Source organism: Mytilus edulis, chromosome 2 (genome assembly GCF_963676685.1).
Source record: "Mytilus edulis chromosome 2, xbMytEdul2.2, whole genome shotgun sequence".
Lineage (NCBI taxonomy): Eukaryota > Metazoa > Mollusca > Bivalvia > Mytilida > Mytilidae > Mytilus > Mytilus edulis.
In genome coordinates, this window is record NC_092345.1 from 46,925,006 (window position 1) to 46,947,837 (window position 22,832).

Below are 22,832 nucleotides of genomic sequence, written 5' to 3' on the forward strand. Positions count from 1 at the left end.
GATGCTATAAGGACTTAGATTTAACTATTAAAACAAACACAAAAATAGAATTGAAATTTTATAATAAACATACGTTCCTGTTAGTATTTTTTTCCCGAATTTTGTTTCATATAATATTAATAAGCATAAACGTCGAATATTTACGGAAGGACATTTTATTTATCAAATGAATCTATGTTTTAAAATCTAACATTCCACCTTATGAATATATACTATACAAAATATAAGCATAGACCATACTAAAACAGTATGAAATAATTAACATTATGATAGTAATTAAATTTTCGTATGATTATTGTAATTATTATTACGCTTTTTTGTGAGTTGCAAGGATTTAAAATCTTTGTGAATTGAAAACACTCAAGTATCTTTTATTCACGACCGTTTAAAATGTAGATATTCAATTAATTAAGGTCTTTCCTTTCTTAATGGAAAGACCTTACTGTATTTCGTTTGTTTATTATTAAGGTCTTTCCTTTCTTAATGGAAAGACCTTACTGTATTTCGTTTGTTTATTAGGTCTTTCCACCTTTCCGTATGGAAACCCTATTTAATTTGTTCTGATTATTTTTTTTCTTCCGCCTAATTTTTTTCTTGCAGTGTAAAAATGTTTCAAAAGATGTCGCTTAGTTTTTTTGTATATGATATTATACAGTCTATACGCTTTTGAAACTCACCCTGTTTCACCGAACACTTTTCTTTGTAAGAGTATCTCCCCAAACACTGTTTTTCTTGTTATCAGATCTCCTCCGCAACCATAAAAGAAAGCGACAAATTTATTTTTCCAAATTGCTCGTTATATCCTCAGGATGTTAGGTTTTATTTTGACCGAAGCTTTACGAAGACCCCATATGAGAGTACTTTTCCCTTTTGTGTTGAAATAAGTGAAATACATTTGTAACTGAAAAACCATAAGTGATAGAGGTCTATGGTCTTTTGATTTGAGGTCCTTGGTCCAAAAAAATGAAAATAAGGTCAAGGTAAAAGGTCAAGGTCATGTTCAAATTTTTGATTTTGGCTTGTTATCTCTTATTTTTATAAATCATACAAGATATCGACAAAATATTTTCAGACAATTGTTAGTTGCGACATGTCGTAACACGTAAATTTTACTTAAAAGGGTTTGTAATATTTAATGCGAGTTTTCCCCCTTTTATATCTAATATTAGTTGTATGGTAATATAACTCATTAACAATATAAAGTAGAGGCCTAGAGTCTTTTGATTTGAGCTCCTTGGTTGATGACCTTGAAATTGAGCTCCAGGTCATAGGTAAATTTAACGTTCTAGATTTTAACCTTTGCTTTTTCCTCTTATATATACATGATAAAGCTATGGAACTTTTGGCAAAAGGTTGCAAGCAATGTGACCTTGAAAAAACAACCGGAAGTGACCTTTAGTAAACCGGAAGTAGCCATTTGTTGTACTAATTTAATGTAAAAGTATATGGAACCATCTTTTTTTGGAATCAGTGTCAAGTAAACTATCAAAACATACCGGAAGTAACATCTTGTAAACCGGAAGTAACAAATTATCTCCCTTATTTATATCTTTTTGTATAGAAACATACTCCATATGCAGGCGCTGCTGGAATGTTGCTACATAGAAATAAAATGGAAAATTCACATTTGGGGGGGGGGGGGGGGGGGGGTTAAATCATCTCTTTTGTCGTAAAGTCTGTTTTCAACCGACCTTCATTGTCAATTTTTAGATGTAAGTTGTCAAGATATGAGGCAGACTTAATTGTATCTGTAGTATCCTTTATCTCTAACTCGATGGGATAGATTCGTTCATGCAACCTATACCACACATTTAGAAGTTGACTTAAATTCACTTAGTAATTGAAAGACATTCATTTGAACATTTAAAAGAAACAACTAATGAATGTCACAGGAAGCACAGTTGAATAAGCCAAGAACACTGTATGCTGAACATCATTGCAAGTCATTATATTTGTCGTTATATCTAATTTAAAATTATGTTGATCATTTTTTTCCTTAGTTTGTAACCCGGATTTGCTTTCTCTCAATCGATTTATGACTTTTGACAGCGGTATACCACTGTTGTCTTTATTTCTTAAACAGTTGTTTTATTTCTATAATAGTAACTATCAAACGTTAGTAAAACCGAAAAAAATAGCAAATATCGATATTCAAGAGTTCACACTCCTATTGGGAGTAAACTATTGATTTAAGGTAGATGACCTTCTGTAGATCTAAATATTACGAAATTTTCAAATCGGAACAATATCAAAACAGTAAAATACAGATAAAAAAGTCACGTGTCATTTTGTACATATACCAACGAAGAACGTTGTGCAAAGGAATACTGTAAACAATTTCATTGTATTTTATAGAAAATACGTATGTAAAGGCAAATGAATCTTAGATTTTTGAAGGAAAAAAACCCCGCACTAATGAACCAGGTATGTCCTATAGAACGTCTCGCTTTTGTATTTTAAAAAAGGTTTATCGGAAAATACCAAGACCTTGCTGATAAATATTCCATATCGAGCTGATAAATAATACACGATGGTCATGAAAGTTCAGATTCTAGGAACTGACGTTGTTTATCCACTCAATAACTTTGTAAATTATTATGTTTACTGTTTGGTCTATATTTGGTAATATCCATTTGAGGTGTGTGGCTCTGCTCTTAAACATCCCGTCATAGTTTTTTTGTGCAATGGGATTTTTTTGTATTCTTATCTTTCCTTTTGAATTTTACTAATATGCTTTGTCAATATGACTTTTTGCTTTTCTTTGTTGACATATTTCTTAGTTTTTATAGTGATTGAGAATATAACTTAATGTTGACTGATGTACCCCTGTACTTGAAATGCTCCATATTGTTTGTTTTGAGTACACATAGTTGTCAAAAGAATAGAATTGTATACGACTGTCATACAAGTGAGAGATCATGCTAGCTATAAAACCAAATTAGTTTTGCAAAGAATTCCGCTCAAGCCGGTGCTTAGGGCCGCCTTTAATTTGCAGTAAGGTAAGGGGGTTTTGTTGTTCCGTGTTGTAGGCGTCACTGTTATTGTGAGATGGATAACAGCAATATAAGTGCTGTACCCTTGCTTTTAGTGTGCGTTTTTTTATTGTTGTGCATGAACTGACTTTACTCTATATCCTTTGTTTTCCTATAGATAAACCAGTTCTACATAAGAAAATGCCTGTAGAAAGTCAGTAATATGACTGTTGATACCCATTAGTTTGATGTGTTTTGGCTTTTGATTTTTCCATTTGCTAGGGACTTTTCATTTAGGATTTTCCTTGCAATTCGGTATTTTTATTATTTTACTTTTATTACAGATTTTTATTGTAAATTGTACCCATCTTTTACTCACATGGTTGACCATGATGTGCTAGCATTTATTGTCTACTAAAGTCTTTGCCAATCTTTACATTTGTTTCTATATTATTATTTCAATTGTTCAATCCTCTCAGTATCTACATATATATTGCAGTGCCTGATAAGATTATGTGAGGTAGAAGAACCCAGCCTAAAATGATCAGATAGACTTTTCATTTTTAAAAGCAAGCAACATAGTTTAATTTTATCCACTCACTGCTTTTGTTTAATAAAATTTGAATGATAATGAGACGACCATTTGATTGCAGGAGATGGGATGGCTGGACGAGTGTTAAAATTGATGTCCTGGTCAAGAAAAAAATGAACAAAGATAGACATTAACATCATACAATTCAAAATGCATGAACAATTATGTAAATAAATCAAAAACGCATTTTCTGAAAATACTAAAGAATGCAATATGTATACCATGCTTGACGAAGAATATAGTGATCAGATTGAAGTGTCTGTCAGGAACATTTTATTTCAAATAAAAAATTGAATGGCGACGAAACTTTAACATAATGTTGATTACGTAATGTGTTCGTATCTCTTATTTTTAATCAGACGTATTGCTTCGGTTTCCGATACAATAACATTATATATGCCGTTAAACATGAACATTCATTTTAACATGCCAATCATCTCTTTCCCCAACCTAAACCTGGGAATTGATTGAAACCAAATTTCATTGATTTTCATTGCTTTATTTTTTGTTCACCCGCTATTTTACTTTTTCCAGAAAAATTTCAGGGATTTCGTATGCATTTTCATATAATAGAGGTCATCAACCGAATCCAAAACTCCTCCTTAATCAGTAAATGGATGTCAATGAAACACTCTATGATTCTTCATGACATAATGTCACTATTATTACCGCAACTCTGCCTAAACCAGTGAATTCATTTCACTCAAAATTTCACAGAGTGTTTTTGGACATAATATCATTATGAACTACTTATTTTGGTTTTGCTTTTGAGAGGATTGTTGTCCTTGGTGTCCGATACAAAGGTATTGATTTGGACCAGATATGTTATTGAAATATTTCTCCCCTATCCGACACTCCTTCTACAACCGTGAGTCCATTTCAATAAATTTTTTAAGATTCTACATGACATTTGTCACAGTTCATCTATTATTCATACCCACTCTCAAGGAAGTGGATATATAATGAACAGGGTATCCACCAGTCTGGTCCATTTTTTTCTAAACCAATGATTTTCAACATACTTTCACATAATCGTTTAACAGGTCGGGAACACTACCTTATATGGATATGCATAAATCAGCATACTTATGTGCTCGCACATGTAATTATTCATTTATGTATGACGTATTTTTATTTCACGTTGGTTTTTGACCAATCCATTAAATAGATAACCATGCATGATGGTATACTACGCATTTACGATCAACCGATAACACGTATTATTTACTGAAATACAACACATTTTGTCATGCATTGCGGGATTTACAATTTCATTCTTGCTTAGTTTGTGTTTGTATCCACATTCATAGTCCGTGATATAAAGTATTCGTTCCATGCTCAGATTAACGAAGGGTTGTTTCCATGCGACGAAACGAGTGTTTGAATTACCCGAAATATATCCATTAATATGATTAGTGATTACGCGAAGAAGATTTCAGATATTTGGCCAAGAGGCGGCAACGAAACAGCAGTGAAAAACACTATCATTTAGATAGTTAAAAAACTAAGGAATCCTTATAGTTGAGTTTGTAAAAAGGGAAGACTAAGAGTGTGTCAAATTTAGTTTACGGTCACTAAAATTTCTCAGCTTTAAAACAAAATTATGTTATGATTGTACCTTCTTTTATGATTAAAAAATCAATTACATCGAGGAAGGGTATGCATTTACTAGTTTGTCTTTTTAAAACAAACAAACACGTGTTAATCTGTTGGAACAAAAAAGTAAGGTATGTCTATCCAAAGGATAGAAATGTCCACAAAATCGAAATGTTTCGTAAATGTCTAGAACTTTGACCCCATTTATATCTTTAAGAAGAACATGACGGTATATTTTATTACATATTTGAATTAACTAGGTGCCGAATAACCTGTTTGCTAATTTTCGTTAAAAATTCACTGTGGGATAAAAACTGTATCGTATGCCCTTATACAGGACACGAAAAATCCTTTTGCATATATATAGATACTGGTGTAGCCAATTCCTTCAAACCATTTTCACAAGTTTAAAAGAGCTCAAATGATTTTCATACTGCAGTGGTCTATTCACATTGGAAATTTTACTGTTTCACGTGTAATTAATCCACAGATACAATGCATAACAATAAAAAAAACTGTGCAACAACTTTTACAAAGCAGAAAAGAAAGTCGAATCGTGAAGCCAGTAAACAATATTTATCTAAATCTGAGCATGCAAATTGAAGATTGTGATATATATATTACATTAAACCCATTTTGCTTAACAAAACAATGTATTATGAGAGTCCGTTATTATTGATACCCCATGAACAAAAGTACTTTCACAGTATATCAAGCTGCAATCTCTTATCGCATTACTTCTAATTTGATCTGAATATATGATATTTATGACAAAGTGTGACAAAACAACAGCGAGAAATCCCTGCACCCGGAGGCTCCTTCAGCTGGCCCCTAAACAAATATATATACTAGTTCAGTGATAATGAACGCCATACTAAACTCCAAATTGTACACTAGAAACTACAAGTTAAAATAATACAAGACTAACAAAGGCCAGAGCCCCCTGACTTGGGACAGGCGCAAAAATGCGGCGGGGTTAAACATGTTTGTGAGATCTCAACCCTCCCCCTATACCTCTAGCCAATGCAGAAAAGTAAACGCATAACAATACGCGCATTAAAATTCAGTTCAAGAGAAGTCCGAGTCTGATGTCAGAAGATGTAACCAAAGGAAATAAATAAATGAAATTATATTTGTTTAGAAACTTTCACATCAAAGCACTTATAAACATTTACATTATCAAAAACACATTATGTTTTGTGAAAAGTCAGGTTCTAATATTTTTACGATTTATTGAGTACAACTTAGTCTTAATTGTTTTACTTTCCAATTTACTTTGATTATACAATGTCACGTGGTATCCTAGCCATAGAAGGGCCGTATCAAAGATGTAGATAACTATCTGTATAAATGACCGAAAACTTTCGAGACGTTCCGATATTTTATTCCGACTTCCGGCCGAGAGATATCGAGTGGCCCATAGACACATCCAAAACTTGCTAATATATAAGCGTGAACCCCTCAGGGGGCTCATACAATAACACACAATTCTTATCAGCTAACAACTTGCAGATTTGAAAATTTTTGACATCAACATAATCGCAACAAAATTGTTTTAATAAGAGGGTCATTAAGGATATCAATATTTAATGAAAAGATATAGTAATATTACGCGTTTCGTCAGATGATTATTATTATGCTTTACTAAACTATTATAATAAATTTGTTAATTTAAGTACGTGATTTAAAATATGAATGATCGCTGCTATATTAAGATTTAATATAGCAGTAAACAAACAAATCAAAAGAAAGTCATTGATTAATAAAAAATAATAATCATAAAAACAGCTTGATTGGCATATCGTTTTATACAGACGTGAACAGTTATCTGATTGTCCCTCAAACTAAACAGGACACTTGACGAATTCATGTTATTATTTTTATCAGTTAAATTGTAGATACGAGACCATTGGTTTCCAAATTCTTGTTGTTTTGTCACACTTTGTCATAAATATCATATATGCAGATCAAATTAGAAGTAATGCGATCAGAGATTGCAGCTTGATATACTGTGAAAGTACTTTTGTTCATGGGGTACCAATAATAACGGACTCTCATAATAAATTGTTTTGTTAAGCAAAATGGGTTTAATGTAATATATATGTTGTGTACAAGTGATCATTTTGTACAAATTATAATTTGTAAAAAAATGGAAAATTATAATTTGTATTTTGACTTTGTACAAATTATAATTTGTACAAAAAGTGCCTGTACAGATTATAATTTGTACAAAATAAGGCTAAATTTCACTTATAACTTGTACAACAATTTATCATATGGATATTGTGATAAAAATGTATTGATAACCACTATAAAAAACTGTTCAATGCTATTTTTAAATTCATATTGATTCCTTTATTTTGCCTTGAGGTTATAAATTGAACTCCTGTTCACTGGTGTTTCACATGGTCATTTACAAAAGTAAAAGTTAAGGTGTTAAAAAATGGCTAGTATTGTTGATCAACAGGATAAATTTTATCAAGAAGTTCAGCAATTTGCTGAGAATAATACATCTAAGCACAACCATCTTTATACTAGGGACAAATTGAATGAGTTAATTTCTAAAGTTAAAAATGCAAAAGAGGCATCGAAGAAAAGTGACCAAGACAGACATTTGCTAAAGAAATATGATATTATTGAAGTTGCAAATATGAGCTTAACTATTTCACAGATCTGCTTATATTTATAATATTTGAACAAGAATATTGCTGTTAGGGTTCATAAACTAATTATCTTCAGAACAAAATACAAGTTTAGCTTTGTGCCATACTCAAAATGGTTTAATTCTTACTTTCAGATGACACCATACTTTACTACTTATCCATTGAGGATATGTATGATGTCATAAAAACAGCACATGTTGGGGTCGGTCATGGTGGTCTCCATAAAACTAACAAAGTACTCAAAAAACATTTTGCTAACATTAGCCGGGAAGCAATACGCATATTTACAACCAACTGTGAACAATGTATCTTGAAAAGAAAACGTTCTGACATATCAAAACTTGTTGTTAAACCTATAATTTCTGCTGACTTCAACTGTAGAGGGCAGGTTGACCTTGTAGACCTTCAATCTGTCCCCGAGCAGGAATTTAAATGGATAATGCATTATCAAGATCATCTTACCAAATTTAGCGTGCTTAGAGCTCTGAAATCTAAGAGAGCTGCTGAAGTTGCGTATCAATTACTTGACATTTTTCTTCTCTTTGGTGCACCCCATATCCTCCAAAGCGAGAATGGAAGAGAGTTCACTGCACATATAATTACTGAACTGAAATCGTTATGGTCATAATTAGTAATAGTTCATGGGCGACCAAGACATCCCCAAAGTCAAGGATCTGTAGAAAGAGCAAATGCAGACATTAAAGAAATGCTCATATCATGGATGAATGACAATGACACACGACAGTGGTCTGGAGGTTTGCGCTTTGTGCAATTTCAGAAAAATAGATCATATCACAGAGTAATTGATCAATCACCTTATCATGCTCTGTTTGGTTCTGACCCAAAGATAGGTTTATCTTCATCTTCTTTGCCCAAGGAACTTTTGCCAAATCTTGAAACTGAGGAAGATCTGGAGAAAGTGTTTAAAGAGGTTTCAGAGGAGAACAGTGAAATTGAGATTGATGGAACGGATGAAAACACAGATGCTGAATCGGTAGAATCAGAAAGAGAACTTAACGATTCTGGATCAACAAGTACAACTATTGAAGTAGTATCAGAGGAAGTCGAAACCCTAATCATTCGTGCTAGAAAACGTGCATTGTCTGGCCAACAAATCCAAGCAGATGTCCTTACAAGAAATACAAAACAGAAACTGAGTGAGTTATCTATTGGAGACAACGTTATTATCCCAATACCACAATATGACCGAGCACCGACCGATCCAAGGAACATACAAGGTGTTGTTGTAGAAGTAGGAAATTTTGGATATCGTGTAGGGACAATAGCTACAAATAACAATTTGTTCAAAGTCAAAATACAAATTATAATTTGTACAATTTTTTTGTACAAATTATAATTTGTACAAAATGATAACTTGTACACAACATATATATCACAATCTTCAATTTGCATGCTCAGATTAAGATAAATATTGTTTACTGGCTTCACGATTCGACTTTCTTTTCTGCTTTGTAAAAGTTGTTGCACAGGTTTTGTTTATTGTTATGCATTGTATCTGTGGATTAATTACACGTGAAACAGTAAAATTTCCAATGTGAAGTGACCACTGCAGTATGAAAATCATTTGAGCTCTTTTAAACTTGTGAAAATGGTTTGAAGGAATTGGCTACACCAGTATCTTTATATATGCAATTGCATATTTCGTGTCCTGTATAAGGGCATACGATACAGTTTTTATCCCACAGTGAATTTTTAACGAAAATTAGCAAACAGGTTATTCGGCACCTAGTTAATTCAAATATGTAATAAAATATACCGTCATGTTCTTCTTAAAGATATAAATGGGGTCAAAGCTCTAGACATTTACGAAACATTTCGATTTTGTGGACATTTCTATCCTTTGGATAGACATACCTTACTTTTTTGTTCCAACAGATTAACACGTGTTTGTTTGTTTTAAAAAGACAAACTAGTAAATGCATACCCTTCCTCGATATAATTGACTTTTTAATCATAAAAGAATGTACAATCATAACATAATTTTTTTTTAAAAGCTGGGAAATTTTAGTGACCGGAAACTAAATTTGACACTCTTAGTCTTCCCTTTGTACAAACTCAACTATAAGGATCCCTTAGTTTTTTAACTATCTAAATGATAGTGTTTTTCACTGCTGTTTCGTTGCCGCCTCTTGGACGAATATCTGAAATCTTCGCGTAATCACTAATCATATTAATGGATATATTTCGGGTAATTCAAACACTCGTTTCGTCGCATGGAAACAACCCTTCGTTAATCTGAGCATGGAACGAATATTTTATATCACGGACTATGAATGTGGATACAAACACAAACTAAGCAAGAATGAAATTGTAAATCCCGCAATGCATGAAAACATGTGTTGCATTTCAGTAAATAATACGTGTTATCGGTTGATCGTAAATGCGTAGTATACCATCATGCATGGTTAACCATTTAATGGATTGGTCAAAAACCAACGTGAAATAAAAATACGTCATACATAAATGAATAATTACATGTGCGAGCACATAAGTATGCTGATTTATGCATATCCATATAAGGTAGTTTGCCCGACCTGTTAAACGATTATGTGAAAGTATGTTGAAAATCATTGGTTTAGAAAAATATGGACCAGACTGGTGGATACCCTGTTCATTATATATCCCACTTCCTTGAGAGTGGGTATGAATAAGAGATGAACTGTGACAAATGTCATGTAGAATCTGAAAAAGTTCATTGAAATAGACTCACGGTTGTAGAAGGAGTGTCGGATAGGGGAGACATATTTCAATAACATATCTGGTCCAAATCAATACCTTTGTATCGGAAACCAAGGAAAACATTCCTCTCAAAAGCAAACCCAAAATAAGTAGTTCATAATGATATTATGTCCAAAAAAACTCTGTGAAATTTTGAGTGAAATGGATTCACTGGTTCAGGCAGAGTTGTGGTTATAATAGTGACATTATGTCATGAAGAATCATAGAGTGTTTCATTGAAATCCATTTACTGATTTAGGAGGAGTTTTGGATTCGGTTGATGACCTCTATTATATGAAAATGCATACGAAAGCCCTGAAATTTTTCGGGAAAAAGTAAAATAGTGGGTGAACAAAAAATAAAGCAATGAAAAATCAATGAAATTTGGTTTCAATCAATTCCCATGTTTAGTTTGGGGAAAGGGATGATTGTCTTGTAAAAATGAATGTTCATGTTCAACGGCATATATAATGTTATTGTATCGGAAACCCAAGGAATACTTCTGATTAAAAATAAGAGATACGAACACATTACGTAATCAACATTATGTGAAAGTTTCGTCGCCATTCAATTTTTTATTTGAAATAAAATGTTCCTGACAGACACTTCAATCTGATCACTATATTCTTCGTCAAGCATGGTATACATATTGCATTCTTTAGTATTTTCAGAAAATGCGTTTTTGATTTATTTACATAATTGTTCATGTATTTTGAATTGTATAATATTAATGTCTATCTTTGTTCATTTTTTTCTTGACCAGGATATCAATTTTCACACTCGTCCTGCCATCCCATCTCCTGCAATCAAATGGTCGTCTCATTATCATTCAAATTTTATTAAACAAAAGCAGTGAGTGGATAAAATTAAACTATGTTGCTTGCTTTTTAAAATAAAAAGTCCATCTGATCATTTTAGGCTGGGTTCTTCTACCTCACATAATCTTATCAGGCACTGCAATATATATGTAGATACTGAGAGGATTGAACAATTGAAATAATAATATAGAAACAAATGTAAAGATTGGTAAAGACTTTTGTAGACAATAAATGCTAGCACATCATGGTCAACCATGTGAGTAAAATATGGGTACATTTACAATAAAAATCTGTAATAAAAAGTAAAATAATAAAAATACCGAACTCCGAAGAAAATCCTAAATGAAAAGTCCCTAGCAAAAGGAAAAATCAAAAGCTAATGAGTATCAACAGTCATATTACTGACTTTCTACAGGCATTTTCATATGTAGAACTGGTTTATCAATAGGAAAACAAAGAATATAGAGTAAAGTCAGTTGATGCACAACAATAAAAAGCACACTAAAAGCAAAGGAACACCACTTATATTGATGTTATCTATCTCAAAATAACAGTGAGGCCTTCAACACGGAACAACAAAACCCCCTTACCTTACTGCAAATTAAAGACGGCCCTCAGGACCGGCTTAAGGTGGCTCACCCCAATAGTGACCCCCGGTAGAATTTTTTTATTTTCACATATTCTGTAGATTTTTTTATGCTGAATCCAAAAATGCAAAGAAAAAAGGGGATCACCAGGCTCGTTTTCTCCTCAAATTGAAGCGAAATGTGCGATTTTGACCCTATTTCCAAACATGCCCACCCTTCCAACAATAACCGTTACATCAAATTTAAAGACTTTTAAAACCAAGTCAGTATGATTTTTATGTGAAAAAAACATTAGAATTTGAAATGTAAACCTTTCCCTTGATTGTTTTTGACTTAAAAATCCTTTTATTTTCAGATTAATGTCTAAATTTTGCATTTTCTAATTTTAGTTTAAGGCAAAAACTATTGGTTTAATCGATTTTTCGTAAAATTTCCCCGGTAGATTTTTAAAAAAAACAGATATGTCAAAGCTATGAACTTTTCGAACATTTTAAGGTAAAATAAAATGGGGGTCACCAGGCTTTTAAAAAAGTTACGAGCTTTTGTTTAACCCCTCTACCCCATAAGGTCTGATTTCATTGCACTCCATTAATTACTTAATTGTGAATTCTTTATTGATGGCTTTAATAAAATAATGTTTGTAATTATATCAATAAACGATTGCTGAATATAAACGTGGTTATCGTATTACTGTTTGTTATCAAAAAGTGAAATTTTGATTATTTTGGTGAAATACGGTAATTTTGTCTGGCGCTAGTTGCTTCCCTCTAATTTGGCGCCATTATCGGACCAGAGGAATTTCAAGGTCGCCATTGCCGAGCAGCATACTATATTGATGAATACGACCATGTACATGCCTAACAGACATTGTGGCGAATATACAACGATAAAGGTAGAGTTATTACATAAGAAAACATAGATTTCGATATATTAGGCAGCCAAATGTTATCAGTATAACGAAAAATACAAACTTGGGGGTTGTCTCAAAATACTCGCTACTGTTGAAAATCACTGCGGCTGAAACCTTGCACGGGCTCAATTTCTGTTCCATGTTTAATATTATAGATCGTTATAGCTGGTATCTTATTTATGTGTTTATTTTACCTTTTACAGACAAGTTGTAAACATGTCTGGCCAGTTTTGCAAAATATCCGTGTGCAAACGGCCGAAGAGGAAGGGATGACATCTACTGTCATTTTTACGCTACCGTTAGCAATGGTTAGTGTCAATGAATTAGTCTTTTTTAATCATCATTTTTAATAACTTATTTCGTAGCCAAGTTAGGTTCATATTAGTCCGAGATTAGCCCCAGCTTGTCTGGCAAAACAGCCGTTGGACGTCAGAGAAATCTCGGACTAGGGTCATATGTATGTGGGGTACCCCATAACTTCCATCGGGACAGTTTCTACTCCTTGACCCCAACTATATTTCCCTTCCCATTTTACTCTAAACCCCCCCCCCCCTCCTTTTTACTTCAATTCTTCCATCTCCTTGCCCCAAGACAAAATATATTTCAGAGATACCCCCTTTTTCCTGATCCCTCATTCCCCTGTCTCCTTACCCCTGTCCACCCCTCTATTAAGGTCTGGGGTTTGATTGACTTCTTTATTTTCTTGAGAATATGATATAATTGGCCTAATTTGTAAATGATAAACCCTACAGTAGGAGGCAAACGAAGGATTCATCTTTATCAATCACAATTTGTTTACCATTAACCCCCCCCCCCTAATTCTGTTAGGTATACAAACATGTCTTAAGGTCTAGTAATAGAAGTATCAGGGTTAAACATGTACAGAATGCGGCCATAAGTATTTGTCACTTGAGATTTTTAGCTGTTCATATATATTGTATATAATATAAAAAAGAAGATGTGGTACGATTGCCAATGAGACAACTATCCACAAAAGACCAACATGACACAGACATTAAAACAACTATAGGTGTATACATTTAAAAAAATAAATAATTTTGGATTGATTTTAAGCATCCTGGTACCAATAGAAGCAGTATTATCACAGGTTTATTTTTTGGTTATATTTTTTTTGTGTCTCATTTTCATTATTTTCTGTTCAGAAATTCGATATACATGTATATTCAACCAAATTAAATTATAAAAAAATATTTTATGTTTTCTCAAGGGAAAACAAAAATAAATGAAAACGAACCTATTATCAAATAAACACATATTAATTTAGACCATTTTAGTTCTTTTAAGGTTACCCTTGCATTGTCAGTCTTATCAAACTTGCATGTACCTCCCAAATTTGGTTTCTGTTCTCTAACTTCAGTTTGCCTCTACCAACGTTATGAAACTAATACACAATTAATGCATATATATATGCTTACTACATTGTACCAACAAACACACATGAAGTTTGAATTTTTGGTGGGGTCGCTTTTACTTTTCTAGAGTTATGCCCTTTACAAATTAAAAAAAATGCTGAAATTTTGTTCCTTTCTTTAACACAAGTTTGCTTCTTCCAAATGTTCTGAAACTTATATGCAATGCTTACTACAACAACACTCAGATCAAGTACAAATTTGGGTGGTGTCACCCTTTTCATCCTTTATATGCAAGCGGCTGCTCATCTGTGTCCCATGGACACATTACCATTATGAACTAGTCTACATCTATATGCTTTTGAATGTCAATAATTGTTGATTTTCTGACAGAATTACTCTGATATTTAATTTCAGACTGCAAGTACATTTGTACATGTACATTGCAAATGGAAGGAGTGAGCTTGGAATGTTCAACTTTACTTGGAAACTATTGGCAAAGTACTGACAGAATTTCATGAGAAGCCAGTATCATATTATAGTCTTGCAACCGGAAACTATGCGTAAAGTGCTGAAACTTAAGAACAACATTCTACATGTATATATGCAATATATGTTGCCACAATCCACTTAAGGAGCTAAGATCAACTATAAATTGGAACTACATTGTACATGTATATGCTTTAGTGCTGTCAAAATCCTTTAAAAAAATCAAATCAAAAGGACCTACTTCACCTATACATATAGTTACCTGTCCCAATGATGAATACAGATCATATATATGAGTCTACTCTTATAAATAAAACAGTGAAGGAGAATAAAAATAAAGAAAATATAGAGCTGATCAGCTAATGATTGTACATGTACATGATGTCTAAATGGCAACAATTCTTACATGTATACTAGTACATTGAAATTAATTATATTAATAGATGTTTTATAAATTTGATCTCATAGATATTAGAGGAATAAAATCAATCACGTTTCAAAAATTTGATTTAGTTGAGCCTTTTTTTTAACACCAGTTTTCAGGACATATTATGGTATACCATTGACTGTCCGTCGTCAGCATGTCGGACATATACTCAAAAATAATAAATACTAATAGGTACATGTAGTAGTCAATATTGTGTAATCAATAGGTCATCTTCATGTATATTTGGTGTATAAAATGATTATTAAATGTCTTATCACAAATTAAGATATCAAATGAGAGGATGTGATATGATTGTAAATGAGACACAACAGACCATATAACACAGAAATAACTATACCTGTAGGTCACCATATGGACTTCAATAATGAGTAAAACATATTCTGCATAGTTGGTTTTAAAGGTCTCGAAATGACAAATGAACAATTTAAAACATTTAAAATGAGAAAACTAATGGGTGATTTATGTACAAAATAATAAATGAATAACAAATATGTCTGTCTTGCAGGGTTTATCTGAACTTAACCTCATTTTCATGGACTTGTCTGTTTCTTGAATTCTAAATATGTTTCAAAATATTTGGTTGATGGGATGATTGTTACAGAGTCCGACATAGGGTGGGGGCTCATTGGTGGATTATATTGCAAATAACTGACGCCAGCCCCGCTTTGGCAGTCAGTCCTCACATTGCCACTAGAGAAATAAAATTAAAGAAAAAAAAATTAAATCACGATAATTTCCTGTCGATATGCACATCTACATAGTATGTCCTTATTATCTACAAAGTTTCATGAAATTCTGTTGTGTGGTTTCAGAGGAGTTTCGATGATAAGCTGTTTGCAGTTGTATACTGCAGCAAATAAGTTCAAAGGGGCATAACTCCTAGAAAAATAATTCGTAATTTCCTGTCGATATGCACATCTACATGGTATGTCCTTATTATCTAAAAAGGTTTTATGAAATTCTGTTGTGCGGTTTGAGAGGAGATGCAGTGACAAACTGTTGCAGTAGTATATTGAAGCAAATAGGTTCAAAGGGGCCTTACTCCTAGAAAAAAAATATGTATATCTAAATAGTATGTCCTTATCTAAAAAGGTTTCATAAAATTCTATTGTGCGGTTTGAGAGGAGATGCGATGACAAACTTGCAGTAGTATAATAAAGCAAATAAGTTCAAAGGGGCATAACTCCTAGAAAAAGTTTGAATCATAATTTCCTGTCGATATGCACATCTGCATAGTATGTCCTTATTATCTAAAAAGGTTTCCTGAAATTTTGTTGGGCGGTTTGAGAGGAGTTGTGATGACAAGAAACTGATAGACTGGCTGATGGATGGACGGACGGGTCAAAAATGTTATACCCTGCGCCACCTCCTTGTGTAGGGTATAAAAATAGGAAGATGGGGTGTCATTGTTTATGAGGCAAATCTTCACCAGAGACCAATTTACATAGAAGATAACAATTATGTCCCCGTACGGACTTCAACAATTACTATAAACTGATATACCACATAGTCAAACAAATAAAAGTCCCAGAAATTACGTTTTTTTATATGACTGCACATAATGAAAATTAAAGTTGTGCATACTGAATGATCACTGGCAAGTATTTCAAGCATAATACGGATGAGAACATGCAGATAAGTATCAATTATGAAAGTTATGCAAAGTAAGACGGGAGCTAGATATATGGACTGCCATAAAAAAAAAAAAAAAACGAATTGACAATTACGCTTGGTGCACGTGTAGGCAAAATTCCCCCTTTTTACCCTACGAGGCTTCGTATGTATACATCCAGCTGTTTGAACACCCTGTATAATCAAGGGGTCATCTGTCAGATTAGTCATAGTTCTATGTTAACCATACGATATGAAAATAAGCAGATGTGGTATGATTGCCAATGAAACAACTATCCACCAAAGTTCATATTTAAAATTCAATATTATAAATAAAAAAAACATTATCTCCTTTTATCATCACGCATAGATCGATGATTAGTTATGCATTTCTTTGCCACGGTAAGATCAAATCAGTGTTCACAAACAAAATTGTCATTCACATTTTTTGCCGCATTGACATCACTCAACTATATTTGTGATCATTTGTTTTAATCAAGAACTTTCCTTATTAGCTTACCTTTTAAAAAAGCATTTCAAAAATTAAGATTAAAGTTAAAGTTTGCCAACATCACCGGCTAATATAGCGTTCTTCAGGGAGTAGCTTTTAAATTACAATCCAAACTTTTCCTGAACCTAGTAGTAGTATAGATTTTTTTTATATATAAAGTCTTTAGTAGTGTTTGAGACTGCCCGGCACGATGCGGGTGTATGTCCTAGCAAAATCCCGACATGGTGAAACCAAAAATTTTGCGGTTCTCCGCAAAGCATGCAGTATTTAGGAATTATATCATAAACCGATATATAAGGTCGGAATACTAGGCCAGTCCCGGTTACTTTTGACAGTGATGGATCCCGGGGGAGGGTTCCGGGTTCCCCCCTTTTTTGGACGATCAATGCCTTTGAATGGGGAAATATAGTTGGAACACCCCCTTTTTGTCCTGAGTTGGGAACCCCCTTTTAAAATGACTGGATCCGCCCGATTGATCGTTGCTGGATCCATTAGTCTATTTTAATAACATTCAGTGCTCTGATTCAATTATTTTAGTTTTAATGCTGATATTTCTTTTTTTTAATATGAACTCGGTTGACATATTGATAGATACAACAGAAAATTGCAAATCAACAAAATAACAAAAATAGAAAACATTGGTCCCGATGTCTTAGATTATAGGACTAAGTCTAGTGTTCCGGAAATCATGGAATTGTGATACGAGAAAAATTATCAGATGATTTTCGTGCAGGTAAACATATCTTTAGATGAAAATGTTAAGTATTAAGTCTGTTAGAAAATTGACATGTTCAAATTTGTTTTGGTAAAACTATAATTATCAAAATTTTGCAGTGGAAAAATATATCGCATACTCGGGAATAAACTCCTAAAAGTACTTGGAAATAAAGATATTTCAAGTTTTAAATATATTTATGACAGAAACAAACATGTACAGTCGGAAACCAGGTTGAAATAGAACAAAAGAATCGAAGCTCTTTGTTAGAGAAGGCGATAAATGTTTACTGTATTGTTTACTATAGTGACAAAATTTTTAAAAGTTAATAGAAACAAACAAAATTGCAATTTTCTTCTCAATTACGAGGTGTTTTATTTTAAAAACACCATTTGCATAAGTTTTCAATTTATCTAGTTCATAGTTGAGCAGAACAATTAGATATCAAGTCGACGACATGGGTATCTTTCAAGTTGGATGACAAAAATGCATAACCTCCGATTTTTTTGAAAAAATTACCACGGACGGAAACCATATCAATCTATTACTTCAGTAATTTTCGTGTCTGCCCTTCCATTATGTGACTGAAGAAAAAATTTCAAAAAATGGGTAACAATTGTATCGAAAAGAGAAAATCGAGTGCACCGTTTTATGTTAGGGCGTGTTTGAGTTGAGTATTTTGTCTTGATATCGTACAAAGCAAGAATATTTCATACATCGTCTCGCTTCAAATTCTATCATTTTTATACATTAAAGCTACAGGTTGACGTTATAACACAAAAAAATCACAGTACTAAAAGATGAAATATATAGGTCAAGTGAAATACCTATCTAATGAGTCACAAAAACAGAGAAGGTGTGTTCGAATAGCTATTTTTTGACTGAAAGTACTTGACGACAGTCTTTCAAGTTGGATGATGAAAATGCATATCTTCGAAAAATTCCAATTTTTTGTGTGTGATAACTAGAGTTTATAGTCTTCATACACTAAAAAAATCTAGTCTGCCCTTCCACGAAATATTTATTTAGAATTTTTTTAAATGTTTATGAATTTTCGAAAATTCCACCTGACAACCGATCAGACAATAGTTTTAAGTTGAGTCAATGCAGACAAGATTATTAACTGATGCTCATTAGCTAGTTGATACATTTGTCTTTAAAAATACAACTGACATATAAGGATCGTAATGGTGCAATATGGATAAATTTATCGGTTTCCAAGAGCAAAATTGGTAGCGCGTCATCCCTACAATGGCTTCCGTTTCTACGATTGTGAAAATGAACTGGCGTAATGGGGAGATAATTTTGACGAAGTAGGATCCTGACTGTGTAATAAAACGCCAAACGGATTATATCATGATAACAAACCCGCCCCGATGTTTTAAACCATACTATACGGGCAGAGACATATATACACATATATGTCTCTGATACGGGTCACAAGTTTACCTGTTTTTGAAAGCTGTACGATGACATGAAGTTGTTTACATCGCTATCATTTGTTTACAGCTAATCATTGCGTCATTGGCAAAACATTTTCAAAAATAAATATCCACGACATCATTTAATTCAACTGGTATTTAAGTGAATTCAAAATATGGTACGAACGGACCCAAGAGGCGACCGTGTAAGATGAGAATGCGTTTTGGGAGCGAAGCGGCACCAAATACCGTCGACGTCATACATGTGACTTTGTCAGTATTTATATATTCTTTTTTTTTTTAATGTTATGCTTAAATCATGTATATTTTTCTCCTTTTAAACTTTTATGCGAAAAATGAATTTCTGACCGTTCGTATTTCCTGTTTTGAAGAACGTTTAGCGTCACTTGTTTACATCGTCAAGGGTGCTTTCATACACGCCCGCGTTCCAAGGTCGTCAAAGCTATTTTTGAGAAGACCCCTTAAAGCGACCGTTTCCAAGGCACTCGTCGTAAGAAACATGCGTTAAAATATGCGCATTGGTAAAGGGCCGAGCCACCTTAAGCGGAATTCTTTGCAAAACTTATTTGGTTTTATAGCTAGCATGATCTCTCACTTGTATGACAGTCGTATACAATTCTATTCTTTTGACAACTATGTGCACCAAAAACAAACAATATGTAAACATTTCAATTACAGGGGTACATCAGCCGACATTAATGTGTTATATTCTCAATCACTATAAAAACAAAGAAATATCTCAACAAAGAAAAGAAAAACGTCATATTGACAAAGTATATCAGTAAAATTCAAAAGGAAAGGCAAGAATACAAAAAAATCTCATTGCACAAAAAACTATGACGGGATTTATAAGAGCAGAGCCACGCACGTCAAATGGATATTACCAAAAATAGACCAAACAGTAGAAATAATAATTTACAAAGTTATTGAGAGGATAAATAACGTCAGTACCTAGAATCTGAACTTTCATGACCATCGTGTGTTATTTATGAGCTCGATACGGAATATTTATCAATAAGGTATTGTTATTTTCCGATGAACCTTTTTTTAATACAAAAGCGAGACGTTCTAGGACATACCTGGTTCATTAGTGCGTTTTTTTCTCTCAAAAATCTATGATTTATTTGCCTTCTCATACGTATTTTCTATAAAATACAATGAAATTGTTAACAGTATTACTTTGCACAACGTTCTTCGTTGGTACATGTACAAAATGACACGTGACTTTTTTTATCTATATTGTTCCGATTTGAAAATTTCGTAATACTTAGATCTACAGAAGGTCATCTACCTTAAATCAATTATAGTTTACTCCCAATAGGAGTGTGAACTCTTGAATGTCAATATCGGCCTTTTTTCGGTTTTGCTAGCGTTTGATAGTTACTATAATAGAAATAAAACAACTGTTTAAGAAATAAAGAGAACAGTAGTATACCACTGTCAATAGTCATAAATCGATTGAGAGAAAGCAAATCCGGGTTACAAACTAAAGCAAAAAATGATCAACATAATTTTAAATTAGATATAATGACAAATATAACGACTTGCAATGATGTTCAGCATATAGTGTTATTGGCTTAGTCAACTGTGCTCCTGCGACATTTATTAGAAGAAGAGACATGTATTGTCGAAATGCGCATCTGGTGCAAGAAAATTGGTACCGTTAATTTTATTACTACCACTGGGTCGATGCCTCTGCTGGTGGACTATTAGTCCCCGAGGGTATCACCAGCCCAGTAGCCAGTACTTCGGTACTGGCATGAAAATACGGATTGTTTGTTTTATTTAAATTTGCTGTTACAAAATATTAGAAATCATTTTAAATTAAGGAATGTATCTCCCTCATGCAAAGCTCTGATTCCTTTCACTAATTTGGCTTTACTTTTTGGACCTTTTGGATTATTGCTCTTCATATTTTATATAAGCTTTGGATTTCAAATATTTTGGCCACGAGCATCACTGAAGAGACATGTATTGTCGAAATGCGCATCTGGTGCAAGAAAATTGGTACCGTTAATTTTATTACTACCACTGGGTCGATGCCTCTGCTGGTGGACTATTAGTCCCCGAGGGTATCACCAGCCCAGTAGCCAGTACTTCGGTACTGGCATGAAAATACGGATTGTTTGTTTTATTTAAATTTGCTGTTACAAAATATTAGAAATCATTTTAAATTAAGGAATGTATCTCCCTCATGCAAAGCTCTGATTCCTTTCACTAATTTGGCTTTACTTTTTGGACCTTTTGGATTATTGCTCTTCATATTTTATATAAGCTTTGGATTTCAAATATTTTGGCCACGAGCATCACTGAAGAGACATGTATTGTCGAAATGCGCATCTGGTGCAAGAAAATTGGTACCGTTAATTTTATTACTACCACTGGGTCGATGCCTCTGCTGGTGGACTATTAGTCCCCGAGGGTATCACCAGCCCAGTAGCCAGTACTTCGGTACTGGCATGAAAATACGGATTGTTTGTTTTATTTAAATTTGCTGTTACAAAATATTAGAAATCATTTTAAATTAAGGAATGTATCTCCCTCATGCAAAGCTCTGATTCCTTTCACTAATTTGGCTTTACTTTTTGGACCTTTTGGATTATTGCTCTTCATATTTTATATAAGCTTTGGATTTCAAATATTTTGGCCACGAGCATCACTGAAGAGACATGTATTGTCGAAATGCGCATCTGGTGCAAGAAAATTGGTACCGTTAATTTTATTACTACCACTGGGTCGATGCCTCTGCTGGTGGACTATTAGTCCCCGAGGGTATCACCAGCCCAGTAGCCAGTACTTCGGTACTGGCATGAAAATACGGATTGTTTGTTTTATTTAAATTTGCTGTTACAAAATATTAGAAATCATTTTAAATTAAGGAATGTATCTCCCTCATGCAAAGCTCTGATTCCTTTCACTAATTTGGCTTTACTTTTTGGACCTTTTGGATTATTGCTCTTCATATTTTATATAAGCTTTGGATTTCAAATATTTTGGCCACGAGCATCACTGAAGAGACATGTATTGTCGAAATGCGCATCTGGTGCAAGAAAATTGGTACCGTTAATTTTATTACTACCACTGGGTCGATGCCTCTGCTGGTGGACTATTAGTCCCCGAGGGTATCACCAGCCCAGTAGCCAGTACTTCGGTACTGGCATGAAAATACGGATTGTTTGTTTTATTTAAATTTGCTGTTACAAAATATTAGAAATCATTTTAAATTAAGGAATGTATCTCCCTCATGCAAAGCTCTGATTCCTTTCACTAATTTGGCTTTACTTTTTGGACCTTTTGGATTATTGCTCTTCATATTTTATATAAGCTTTGGATTTCAAATATTTTGGCCACGAGCATCACTGAAGAGAC

General features: G+C 33.3%; 1 protein-coding gene across 1 annotated transcript; it reads left to right on the forward strand.

The window, feature by feature from the left end:
• Positions 1 to 8,529: 8,529 nt before the first annotated feature.
• Positions 8,530 to 9,180, forward strand: LOC139510880 (KRAB-A domain-containing protein 2-like). The gene has a single exon (XM_071297423.1). It carries the CDS (start codon positions 8,530 to 8,532, stop codon positions 9,178 to 9,180), a length of 651 nt encoding a protein of 216 aa, XP_071153524.1.
• Positions 9,181 to 22,832: the final 13,652 nt, after the last annotated feature.